At 50.2% G+C, this 13670-nt stretch overlaps 1 protein-coding gene across 2 annotated transcripts in view; it reads right to left on the reverse strand.

Annotated features, from left to right (window-relative positions):
• The window catches only part of PKNOX2 (PBX/knotted 1 homeobox 2), a 258230-nt gene that overhangs the window by 6354 nt on the left and 238206 nt on the right, over positions 1-13670 (reverse strand). For both annotated transcript variants that reach the window (XM_068555350.1, XM_068555349.1), the window contains 2 exons: positions 13335-13432; positions 12389-12508 (listed from right to left, as the gene is read on the reverse strand). In XM_068555350.1, the coding sequence (XP_068411451.1) occupies positions 12389-12508; positions 13335-13432 (218 nt within the window). The remainder of the gene's footprint in view (positions 1-12388; positions 12509-13334; positions 13433-13670) is intronic.

Genomic DNA, 13670 nt, shown 5'->3' on the forward strand with positions numbered 1-13670 from the left:
TAATATTAAGATTGTAACAAGAAGGAAAGCACGTCGGTGTCATAGGAGCCCATTTCATCTAACTGGGAAGGAGCCGAGGGAGGTGGGGAGGAGACTGTAGCCTCCCAGGGGCTCCATGCATCTGACACCCTCCCGGGAGGGGTGGTGGCCGAGCCCTCCTCCCCTGCCCCGTGGAGCTCCAAGCTCAGCGGCCCTGATAAGGAGCCGAGCAGCTTCCCTGTCACCCGTGGCAACCGGTCTGAGAACACAGCAAAAATATAGTAACCTTTTGGCCTTCCCCGGCCCCACTAGGCCCTTCATACCTTCACGCCTTTGCACATGCTGTTCCCTCTGCTGGAATGCTCTTTCTCACACTTTTCCACTGCGTGCGTTTCTGAGCTTCTGCAAAGACCTTTCACAGGTCAAGTCCTCTGTGAGGCCTTTCCCCCCAGCTCCCCGGGGCGAAGTTAGTCACTGCTGCACTTGAATAATTGCCTTTAGCCCACTATATGGTGATAGATAACTCCCCCTCTCCTGGGAGTTGCTCTCAGGCAGGGACCCAGTCTTATTAGACATTGCATCTCCAGTGTCCAGACCAGTAACAGGCAGAGTGGATATTCAGCGTTTGTGTATGAAACAGATGAGTGAACCAGCACAAGAAGGAGATGGCTGACTTGTTCCCTGAGCCTCGCCAACTCTGCCGGTTCATCAACCACAAACGCTGGGAAGCTGCTATCCCGGAGGTGCCCGCAAGTGAACGATACCCGGCCATAGAGCTCACAGCTTAGAGGGAAAGGCTACAGGCAAAGGAAAAAGCCTCTATTAGAAAGTAGTGTGTCTTCAGCACTGCAGTCTGTAAACTGTTTTAGTAAAGAGCTCAGATTCTGGAGCCAAAAAAAAAAAAAGTCATGTGTAAGTACCCGTCGGGTGGTAAGAGAAGCCAGGGGAGCCCTCCCTAGGGAGGAGGGACTTCAATTGGATTTTGAAGAATGGCCAAGCCATCCCAGTAAAGAAGGACCTGGGCGTTCCAGACAGGGGCTTTGCACTGGGACTTATATTCAAGTCAGTCAGATGCAAATCTCGTCCACCATTAAAAACCTCCAGAGAAGGAAATGCTTCAGGCTCACCCAGATAATGTTTGCTGTCTCTAAGGAGGCTTCTGGTGCGGGCCGCCATTCTGAGTGGATGCCATCAGTCCACAGATTAATGTGCTCCCAATTAATGGAGAGGGAGGAGAGGCAGGGTCCCTGAAACTGGCTGCTTGTCCTCTTATGGTAGGGATACAAAGCCCTTATCCTCCTGGGGGGCAAGTCCCACCACCCAGCGCTCCTGGGACCAGTGTCTCGTAAGGCATGCGGGGGAGGCCACGGGGTGAGTGGCAGCATCTGGCACGGCCTTGGGGACAGGTGTGTCGCCAGAACATTCCTGGCGCCATGTCTGAGAGCTCATGGGAGCACTCCAGCTTGTCCATGCCTCCAGCTTGTCTACGCCTCACACCAGATGATTCCTGAGGACAGAGTCAAAATAGTCCTGGCCCCTGGACAGCCCTCGATTTGGTCAGTGCTACTTTTAGCACAATCGGAACGGCTCGAGGCCAGGGACGGGGAGAGGAATCCAGCGAGATGGTGGTGAGCCATCAGGCCGCGGCAGCTGCTCTCTGATAACTATTTGGAGGAAGTCCTCTGGAGTCGGGAGGGAAGGGCACAGACAGCAGCCCTCTAGAAGAGACAGAGGATGAACCAGAAAATTACAGCTCCTTTTCAGGGCCAGCAGGGAGCCTCAGGTGACCGGGCAGTGCTGCCTGGTGGTTAAGAGCGTGGCCTTTGCAGAGGTCAAGTCCTGCACCCACGACTTAACCAGCCGCGTGACCTTGGCAATTTATCGTTCGATGTATGCCATCCTCAGTTTCCTGGGCTTAAAATAGAAATAAGAAGATGGCGATTACTCCTTGGACTTCAGGGATGATTGAATGAATGATGCAGGCAAAGCACGTGTGCTGCACTGACTCACTCTGCGCCACGTGGCGAAGACTCCCAGACATGGTATCACTGAATATTTAGTCTCTGGGCAAGGGAATTGCAGGATGTGTACTGAGCAGGCGTTTCACAACACCACAGTTGGCATTAGGACGCTCCTCTGACGTCTAACCAAACTCTTTCCCTGACACCTCCCTTCTGGCCCCGTAACTCAAGTCTCATCTGGGCTAAATTGAAGCTGAAGGCATCTCTCAGTTTGAACTATGGGTTCCCCCTAGGGTCCCGGGTCTGAGAGCAGCTCAGCCAGGCTGGCCCATGGGCCCCTGGCCACGTCTTTCACTCAAAGCCCACCCAAGATGGTGCACGCACCTCCTAGCCCAGGAAGACCAGCAGGAGGCCGGCCGCGTCCCGGAGGGACACAGCGCGTGGGAAGCAGCGGCCTGCAGGTGTGAGTCGGAGCTGCCGCTGGAGCAGGGCCTGGAGCTGGCTTTCCCACTTTCCTGCACTGGGGTCAAACACACCCTCCTTCCCTTCTCGCTCCTGACCAACTGTGGGCACGTGATCTGCTGCGGCCACAGCTTGATAGCGTGGCCGCTGCTCTAGAAGGGCCAGAGACCAGATGGAGGGAGGCAGCCAGGATGGTGACGGGCCCTGAAACAACCACATTTCATCACATCGGAGACGCAGGGCACACCCTGACTTCAGAGATGCTGGAGCAGTTTGGGATGGAGAGGAGCACACAAGTCACCCAAGGACCCTCCCTTTCCTGCTGTAGCTGCCCTTGCTTATATGTCCCACTCTTCCATTTCTCTCTCTTTTCAACTCCCCTCCCCACTTACAATTGTGCACACACAGAAAAGCACAAAGAACAGAAATGCATAGCTTGGTGTAGTATCACAAATACCCATGTATTTGACCCGCCAGGTCAAAAAATAGAATTCTACCAGCACCCCAGCAGCCCCTTTTCTGCCCCCTCCCAATCACTCACCTCCAAAGATATCCTCCCCAAAGATAACCTGATGTTTATGGTAATTACATTTTTTGCTTTTCCTTATAGTTTTACTATCTATGTTACATCCTTAACCATTATGGTTTAGTTTTGCCTGGTTTTGGACTCTATATAAATGGAATCATATAGCATGCAGTATTTCACTCCACAGTATGGTGTGAGATCCACTTATGGCTGTTCTGTGTAACAATCACATTCATGTTCATTGCCGTATAGTTTCTCATTGTAAAAATCTACTGCTTTCCCTTTCTTCGCCCTCCTGCAATTACAAAACCACTCTCCCTCCCTCTGGCTTCTTCTTCAATCCATCCTTCTCAAGGCAGCAAGATTGGTCCTTCTTAACCTGCCCCCAACCCCTTAAGTCCCCCCCCATTAGCTCTGAGCCCTCACCCTACCCAGGATTCCACACACTACAAGGATGATCTGTTGCTTTTCACCCCAACCAGACAGGCTGCAATGTTTGAGAAAAGGGTCCACACCTGTCTTTTCATCCCCACCTCACTGGTGCCGAGGAAAATGCCTGGCCCGTGCCGAGTGTTCAGTATGTCTTCGTTGACTGATCATAGGACCCTAGGGGGTAACTGGTACTTGTCACCATTCCCTTTGCGTGTGTTTGTGGGTGTGAAGATGGGTAGGAGAGGGTGGGGGAATTCTAGCTTGTATCAGGCTGCCTACGTATTAACAATGCTATTCCCACGACTGATTGTTTCAAGCATATTTGTGGGGGAAGGGGGACGGGGATGGGGTACCTTCTACACATGAGAAAACCGAGCCCAGAGGCATTAAAAACTGGCCCCAGGTTATATTGGGGGTACGTGGCAGAGCTGGGACCCACACCCCCTGTATCTTTAACCACGTCCATTCCACCTCTGTCAGCTACTGTGCTTTTTAACATATTGTTGACCTTCACCATAGGTAGGTATTATTATCTCCATTTTATGAAGAGGAAATTGACATCAGAGAAGTTAATTGACCCGCTCAAGGTCATATAGTCAGTAAAAAATGGAGCAGGGCTCAATCTCAGGTCCGTCTGCCTCCAAAGCCTTGTTCCTTCTACTGTACCAGGCTGCCCTAAAGGAACTAATCTTTTCTACAGACCAAACATCCCCAGCCTTTAACCATTCATCATGTGACACATTTCCTGTCGAAGTCATTTGAACAGACATTTCCCCATCCTGGCTGCCCTTCTCTGGACACAACTTGTCGAAGGACCTTTTGATATCTGATGCTCAGTCCTGGACACACTATGCTGGATGTGTCTGACCAGCAGGATGGGCAAAGCCCCCTCACCTCTATCGAGTCGTCTATTCCCCAACCCCTTGCGTGTGTGTTTGTGTAACAGCACTTGATTACATCATGGGATGACCGCTCGTAGTATGTGTATGATTTATTCCCCCGATTAATTTATCAGCCCTCTGAGTGCTGAAATCATGTCTCCTACCTGAAGCTTAGGTGTTAGTGGACAGTTTAGTTAAAGATCTGTGTTCTGGTGGAGAGAAGCCCCCGGGATTCAAGAAGAACAAACAAGAGATCTTCCTCTACTCTCAGGGAACAGAACTAGACCTGGGTAAACGCTGAGACTGGAGAGCACAGACTTCGTCAGCTTCTCCCTTTTTGGTGCCTTGTTGACTCTTCCCAGCACCCCTCTCACAAATCCCCGGGTCTTCATGTTATCCTACAGTCAGCTTCCTGAATTGGAGGCCTCTGGCCTCTAGGGCTTCACGGTCAAATCCCCTGCAACTATGTTCATGATGATGGAGATAAAGCTTTCATCAGATTCTCAAAAGGGTCAAGGACCTAGAAGAGGTTGAAAACAATTGCTAGGACCCTTTCCTCTGGCACCCCAGTCTGGCTTACCTCCTCAAAATGCTGTGTTTAAAAATGTCCTAATCTTCATCTTCTACCAATAATAAGCACTGGCACTTTTCCCATGAAAGTGATCTTAGCTGAGTGGGTATAGAAAACCAAGCTTTTGGACTAATTCATACCTAAGCTGTGAAGGAGTGATGGCCTCAGGGCCTCGCTGTAGGTATTTTGACAAGGATTGGATAATTTTAAGTGGGTCTCTGATGAGTGAGATTTCAGATAAGGTGACGAAGTTAAAGGAAAAGTAGCAGACAAGATATTCTGGAACAAGAATGGTTCAGTCTCCCTAGGCCATTTTCTTGCTTTTCAAGGTTTCCTACTTTCCTCCACGGATTCCCTAGAAGTGTCAAGCTTTCTCTCAGCATTTTCCAAGGCAGGGCAGATTGTGGGGATTCCTGGAGGGAGACTGTGGGTATTTGTAGCAGCATCTGTGTCTGTATCAGGACAAAGTACCTTCACATCCATCATCTTACTCTATCCTCACAACAACACTCTGAGCTGGGTATCGTGATTCCCATTTTACAGCAGAGGAAACTGAGGCTTAATGAGGTTAAGCAATTCACCGCAGGTCTGCTGGCTACGTAGAGGGGGCAGTGAGACTCAAATCTAGATCCTGCCTCCGAGTACCATGCCCTTTCCATCGACTGCCTCTCTCTGTTGTAAGAGCCACCACTGTTCTAAGTCAGCTGTCGATGAAGCCTGTACGTGGGCCTCTGACAGGGATAGATGCCTGCTTTCTTCAGAGCTTAATACAATGCTAGGCACAGGGAAGGGGGCAAGAATGTTTGCTGAGTGACTGAAGGCAACACCAAGGCGCAGAGGCAACCAACTGGATCTCACCTCCACGAGCCTTCCTTGGCTGGGAGCCTGTGTGCAGGGCACACGCTGTACCCGGCTGTGCAGCAACCCTGTTTCTTCCAGCGGGGATGAGCCCAGCATGTGAGGCTCTAGCCCTGTGGGTGAGGATGGCTGGGAATCTGACAAAGAATCTCAAAGATAAGGACGGGCTCAGAATCGTGGGGTGTACACGAATGTGTGTAGCAACTTCACTCAAGGCCCAAAAGTTGAAACAACCCAAGTGTCCATAAACTGATGAACGGATAAACAAAATGTGGTCTATCTACACAATGGGATACTGTTCAGTCATACACAGGAATGAAGCACTGCTATATGGTACAATATGGATGAGCCCTGAACACATCACGCTAAAGGAAAGAAGTCAGTCACAAAAGACTCCATATCGTACGATTTCATTCATGTGAATTATCCAAAATAGGCAAACCCATCGAGACAGAAAGTAGATCACTGGCTTCTAGAGGCAGGGGAGTGACGGCTAATGGGTACAGGGTTTCTTTCCAGGGTGATGAAATATTCTGGAATTGTACAGTGGTGATGATGGCAGAGCTTTGTAAATATACTTGAAACCTCTGAATTGTACAGTTAAAAAGAGTGGATTTTATGGCATGTGAGTTATATTTCAATACCAAAAGAATCAAACAGAGAAGGCCCCTGGTGTTTTTGTGCACTCAGCTTTTGTGACTATAGCCGAGTTTATACGAGGGCCCTGGAGAAAGGTCCTCAGCTCTGTGGGGCGGGGGTGAGATGGCTGCAAGCAGAGTGCGACTGTGACCCTGGCTGGATGCGTGCCAGGCTTCTGAATGTGATGGGTACAGACGGAAGAGGAAGGGATGAGATAGTAAGACAGCCTCACTGTATCTAAAACTAGGGCCAGGCCATCAAAATCCTGCAGCTGTCCCAGGACGGGGCTCTGGGCCTCAGCTGAGGGTCGGGGTCCCCCTTTGCTTTACCTAGACTTTGCATGGGAACCGAGAGATGCTGTGGTTTCTTGCGTCAATGCAGAGGCGGTAACAGCCTAGTGGGTGAGACATTAGAGGCTCAAGCCACACAGACCTGGGTTCAAATCCTGCGGGACCCTGGGGAATGCGTTACCTTCATGGAGCCTAGTTTTGTTATTGGTAAAATGAGGATCATTTCACCCACTGGCTGGGCGGGTGAAACGAGATGATGCAGGAAGATGCTTGGCCCGCACCTGGCACACGGAAGTAGCTAAGGGAGGGGGGGGCTCCTTTGAGGGTGGCAGGGCTGCTGGGGCTTGGTTTCTTCTCTAGGCTCCCCCAACCCTCTCCCCCCACACAGAAAATACTCTGTAAACTTGCTCCTGTGCCTGGGTAACAGCAGCACAGAGAACAGTCACATTTGTGATGGGAATAAGCAGAATCACCCAGGCAGGACAGGGGGAGGCTGGGATCTGGACAAGAGGGGATGAGGGCAGAAGCGGGGGTTGAGCTGCGCCCCTCCCTCTCTCCTCCACGGAGAGGACCCTCTGCCAGGGTTTCTCACCCTATCTGGATTTACAGTGGAATGATTGCTTCCAGCAGGAGTTTAGCTGCTTTCAGCCAAAATGCAGTAGCAAGAAAATCTCACTGTATTCTTCAGGGACCCAGAAGCAAGGAACTAATGGATGAAACCATCCCAGTCTCACTGCAGCTTAACAGCAAAAAGGCTCTGGGGTTTAGCCTCCATCTCAGGAGCACGCTGTCATCTGAATACATTTCTATAGCTGCTAGTGCCACAGAACAGTGGAAATGACAAGAAGCCTCGGACACAGGGCAAAAGGAATCAAAGAATACTAACTTCTGCCTGAGGGAAAGAAGAAAACAGGAAAGCCAGCATCTACAATAGAAGTTCTAATAACCGATCTCTATTAAACAAGTCTGCAGATTATACCACGCTCTCCCTTTCTGCTGTCAACCATTAGAACTGCTGTCTACAGTGTCCTGAAGGCTTGAGATGAATAGGTTACTTTGTAGAATGTTCATTAGCCAATTTATGTGCTTGTCAGAAAGTCAGCAGTGTTTGTGTTGACTAGTTTATGCCAGTTATACGTGTTACTGTAATTATGTAACTTTATTCTGTAAACCAATAAAATATGAGTGCAAAAAGCAAGAGCTGTTGCCAAGAAAACTAAGTGGAGTGCTTTGGGAAGACTCCAGACTCAAATTTGCTTAAAAGTGAGATCGGGTGAGACAAGTATGAGAGACTGGGATACACAATAAAAATCTAGAAATATCCTGCAGACAGATTACTTCCCAAAAGCCAAAGTTCTTATTCCATTTTAAGTAAAGATGAAATTTATAGATCTTATAGGAGAAGTTTGTGCAAGTAAAATGACAAACTTTAATCAGAAAATGACCTTGTCCTTATATCAAAACATTAGCAAACAAATATATTATGTATGTCTTTTAAATCAAAATAAAATGTATCTTACATGTACTCCTATGTTCACAGCAGCACTATTCACAATAGCCAAGACACAGACACAACCTAAATGTCCATCGACAGATAAATGGATAAAGAAGATGTGGTATACACACACACACACACACACACACACACACACACACACACACACACAGTGGAATACTACTCAGCCATGAAAAAGGCTGAAATAACGCCATTTGCAGCAACATGGACGGACCTAGAGATTATCATACTAAGTGAAGTAAGTCAGAAAGAGAAAGACAAATACCATATGATATCACTTGTATGTGGAATCTAAAATATGACACAAATGAACATATCTATGAAACAGAAACAGACTCACAGATACAGAGAACAGACTTGTGGTTGCCAAGGGGGACGGGGGTCGGGGAGGGAAGGATTGGGAGTTTGGGGTTAGCAGATGTAAACTAGGATGGCTAAACAACAAGGTCGTACTGTATAGCACAGGGAACTATATTCAATATCCTGTGATAAACCATAATGGAAAAGAATATGAAAAAGAATGTAAATATATATATGTATAACTGAGTCACTTTGCTGTACAGCAGAAATTAACACAATATAACTCAACTCTACCTCAGTAAATTAAAAAAATAAAATGTATCTTTTTAATGGTTGTTTCTTTCTTCAATCAACTTTTCCAATTAAACAATCAACAAATTAGTTGTCTACCCTGCACTGGATATGAGAACATCGACTGATATTGAGATCTGCCCTTTTTCATACCTTTTCTAAGACTGAACAGCTACTATATGCCTAATACAACGTTGCCACAGAGTGGGGTTCTCCAAGAACTACAGTCTCAGAGTTGTTCCTCAGAGCAACAATGAAAACGAGAGTGACTCAGAGTGATCAAATATTTGGGAAAAGCTTCAAGCCATGCCCCCTCTTGCAAATTCATAATGCCCCCCTAGTATACTAAGGGTAAAGAAATAAGCTAAACTTCATATAACCAGATTTTCCCAAATCTGTTTCATCAGGGTACACTTTCTTGGGAGCAACACCTATAACATCCTGTAAAGGTACCCACTTTGGGAAGCAATGCTTTGGGGCCCAGAGAAGAGGTATCATGTATGATCTCTATTCTTAAACAATTGACAGCTGAGTCAGAGATATACAACAGGTAGATTCGACACACACATATACACACAGAACAGGTAAGTAACAGTGTTAGTCAATGTATTCTTAGGGTCAAATGATGGGAGAATCAGGAGGTATTACAGATCAGAACAACAGATCAGCCATCCACCTCTAAATAACTTTCACAGATGTTGGGCCTTGGCCTCAAAAACTTGCTCTTGGTCTGCTGTTCTAGAAAGTTCACATTTCTTGAGTGTGATTGTGTATCAGGCGTGGCTCTTTACATAAGTTATCTCATTTAGTTTTCTCAACCATGGAAAATGGGTATTATCTCCTTTTTCAAAGAAATAAAGTGATTGCCCAGCTAGTGGAAGGGCCTCAATTCATACTCCTGTCCGTCTAGCTTGAAAGCCTGTCTTGTTTCCACTGTGTCCTGTTACCAAGAGCCTTCACAGGCTTTTTCCTGAGCTGGGGTTTAGGGGAATTGTGTGCCCACCTGTATCTGGGGAGCCAGCCTTGGCCTGCAGGGGACAACTGCGTCATGCTAAGTCCCTAGAGCCTGGACTTCTCCCCATCTTCTTCCTCCCCCTCTTCCAGAAGTTCTGAGTTCTGACTTTTAAAGGCCCACGGGTCACTCTCTTGTCCTCTCTCCGTGGCCTCTGTGGGGAAGGCATTAAGTGGGGGAGGACTTGCCAATGTCAAGTGCTTTATCAACAGTATCCACACTGAGTGCACTCTGAGATGCAGAGGGCCCGGGGCGGGTGACGGCCTCACTCACGCTGTTCAGCAGGTCCCCGCCATCGTTCCAGGTTCCTCCTGCAGCTCTAACCTGGGTCCTTCTTTCCCCTCTGCTTTGTGCTCAGCTGCTACACCCTTTCTTCCCTGCCTCCACCTTCCTCTGCCTTCCCACGTCTGGCTGGAGGTGGCTGTGGAGTGGAAGGGAAAGACCCTGAGCTACTGAGGGGGCTCAGCAGGAGGGGGGCGAAGGGCAGGGCAAGAGGCAGGACATGAACTGAGTCCAAGGTCAGAAGAGGGATGGATAGTGTGACCCTCCGTCTCAGGCTGAAGACTTAACTCAGGGGTGAGTTGCCATCGGGTGCGGGAGGCACCGCAAGTGACAGGAGTCAGTGGGGGACCCTGGCCTGGACACCCAGCTCCTCTCCCTCCTATACGTGCCTTTTCTCCCCTCAGAAGTAAGGTTGTAGGTGTGTTCACATCAGTCTTCATGATGGGGGTAGGGAAAGGAAGAGAAGGGAGGGAACGAACATTTAATAAGACCCAGTGTGCTAGGGTCTTTGCACTCATTTCACTGCTCCGTCATGATCGCCACAAGAGGTGAGTGTGGCCAGATCACAGAGGAAGAGGGAAAGCCTAGATGTGAAGCTGGGTTTGGTTGCCTCAAAAGCCCACGAGCTTTCCACCAAACCCACAGCCCTACAGTTACACAGCATCACAGCATAACACATGGCCTCCTCTAGGTCCATGGCTGGGGCCGGGGAGGTAGCCTGGGTGACCCCAACTTGGGTGTTACGGGTCAGTGCACAGAGACAGAACCTCCCCTACAGAGGCCCTCTTCCCGGCGCTGGGGCTGGGAGCTTCGCACCGACACTGGGCTCTCAGGGCCACCAAGTCCATCCGAGCCCTCTGGCTCTCTAACAACATGGAAGAGAGAACAGGCAGGAGACCTGGGCATCCCCACCGCGAGCTCCAGATACTGAGTCAGGGTAAGAGGCCGAGGCTGGGCCTGGCTTCATCACTAGGCTCCGGGAGTCTATCCAACCTCCTTTCCTCGCTTTAACCCTCAGCCTTCCAGCGCTTTCTCTCCAAATTTGGTTATTGTTTGCTCCCAAGGTGGTACCTTCAAGATGTGCTTCCTCAGCAAACGCTGGGGCGGCCCCGAGTCCTCATTCCCCAGAGTCGGCGGGGAGGGTGTACATACCGGAGGGGGGCGCAGAGCTCAGGCCACATCCAGCACCTCAGAGCAGTTCTGGCCGTCTGCTGGGGGGCAGGAGATCCTAAGATCCCCAGATCCTAGGACCACCTGGGCCTGGGCGCCGTGGCTTTTGGAGGCACTTCCATTTCAAATAAAGGGCTGACAATTGACTGATTAATTAGTTCCCACGATCCACTGGCTTTCTCTCCTTTTCTCTGAAGAAAGAGTCCCCCTAACACCTGATTCTTCCCCACACTTTTCCGACCAATATATCTACAGCCCCAAGCTTGGTATTTGTCTTCTGTCTGTGTGTCTATTACTCATGCCAGGCCAAGAGCTTGCAGACCACTGGGAGCCCGCCTGTGCTCGAAGAATCTACCTCCCCACCCCACCCCCCCCCACACACACACACTCAGCCCAGACAGAGTCACTGGCTTTCTTTATTGCTCCAGCCCTTGAATGATACTAGGAGGTCGCAGTGTTGAAGTCACTCCTGATATTCAAGGCCTGTCTGCTGCAACTTACACTGCACACAAACACAACTACCGTCATGTTAGGTGCACATGGCAGGTGCTTTATAAACATTATACTTAAATCTGAGGCTGTGTCGTCATTTTACGAAAGAGGCTCACGAAAGCAGCTGCTCTGCGTTTCTGAGCTCGGCTGGTCACGTGAGGCCAGGATTTCGGCCTGGGCTGCTCCCCCGGGGGGTGGGCTCAACCACGGCTCCCCAGCCTGTGCCTCCTCTGATCAGAGGGAAATGGACGCACACCCTCTGCTTCCCCCAGCACTGAGGACTCGGGAAGCAGAAGAGTCCTGGTGGAGAATCAGCATTTTCTTCCACGGGAGAGGGCAGTGGTGAGCATGGCCGACCGCGGGGGGAGGCCCTGAACCAGCGAGCACAGCCCCGGCTCCCATGGAGTCTCGCCCTGTCCCTGAGACCACCCTGTCTGCTTGCCCAGTACTTCGTTGTCTCCAGAATGCGTCTGTCCCCACTCCCTCATCGATGCCACACTTTTTTGAGGCAGCAGCCGCAAGCACTGGAACTCCCAGCTGTAGGTCCCATTTAAGCCTCCCTCTGCCCTGGCCTCTGGAAGATGGTATCCCTATCAGAGGGCCTCTCGTTGAGGCCACGCCCTCTGCAGATCTAGGGAGGATGGCCTGGTGCCCAAGGGCTTATTTGTACCCCACGCTGCCGCTCCACACCCCGACACACACACACACACACACACACACACTCACCATGAGATGCTGGAAGAGCCAAGAACGCATTATATTGGTGGCGTGCTTGGGCAAGACTCCTCGTTTGCTCTTGGACTTCTTATCCTCATTGTCCAGGAGGGAGGTGAGGTCAAGGTTAACCTTCAGGGCACGTGGAGAAAAAACCAGCATCAGCAGCCTGGCGGGCCAGCGGCTAGGGACCTGTTGCCATAGAGACGGCAGCCTCTCGCTGCCAATCCCCTTTCCCAACTCATTCTGAGGGCCCGGGGGAGGTTCTCTTTCCTGTCACCCAGCACCAGCCTCTCGGAGAATGGGAGAAGGGAAGAAGGAGAAGAAGGAGGAAGAGGGGAGGGGGAGAAGGGGATGAGAGAGGAGACAGAGGAAACAGGGTCATGCAAAGGGCACAGGAGAGAGAGATTTGCCGTAAACCATCCAATAGTTAGTAGCGTTCCTGGGGTACATTAGAGTCTGCACAGCGCTTTCCTATCCATTACCGTGGTCAGCCCTCACATCAGCTCTGTAGGCTGCTGGGGCTGTGTGCAGCTGGTGTTAATCCCTCATCTATGGATAAAAGCTCAGAGGCTCAGAGAGGTTAGGTGACTTATCCGAGATGGCAGAGTTAATGTCAGATCTCGGGCCTCTGACTTCAGATCTTCTCACTCCCACCCTGGCCCCCTTGTGTACGCTCTACCCCACTGAGCTACAGAGTGGCTCGGAGTGTAGACCAGGAATAGGAAGTGCAGGATCCCTCGATGTAACCCCGAGAGGCAGCAAAATCCCAGTTGATAAAACCTTTCCAACACCCACCTTCTTTTCTGTCAAGTGGGGGTAATGATACCCCTTAGAGGAATAATGAGGATGTAAGAAGTTACTGGTGTAAAGTGCCTAGCAGGCAGTAAAGCGTACAGTTGCCCTCCCCCAAACCCATGCACATGTGCACACACCTACACTGTACACACACACTCACCTGTGTGTTCTGGATCTGGATGGCTCCCTGGGGGATTGCTTGGGTGACCACCTGACCCTGAGAGGTTACCATGGTAACCGGCTGGTATAAGGCTCCACCTGAGGAGACAACCACTTTTGGAGTCCCCTGTCATACGGGTGGGTAGGAGTGAGGGCAAGCAGGGTTCCCAATGGCCTTGGCACTCACGTGTAAACACCCTCTACTCTGGAGGCATTCAGCCCCTGTGGAGGAGGGGTGGGATGGGGATGGGGTCCAGAGAATAGAGTCTGTCTGTGTGTTTGGCGGAAGGGTCTCTGACGGGCTTATGAGACTTTGACCCGAATTTGTTCCAAACCA

The sequence above is a fragment of the Eschrichtius robustus genome, chromosome 11 (genome assembly GCF_028021215.1).
Source record: "Eschrichtius robustus isolate mEscRob2 chromosome 11, mEscRob2.pri, whole genome shotgun sequence".
Classification (NCBI taxonomy): Eukaryota; Metazoa; Chordata; class Mammalia; order Artiodactyla; family Eschrichtiidae; genus Eschrichtius; species Eschrichtius robustus.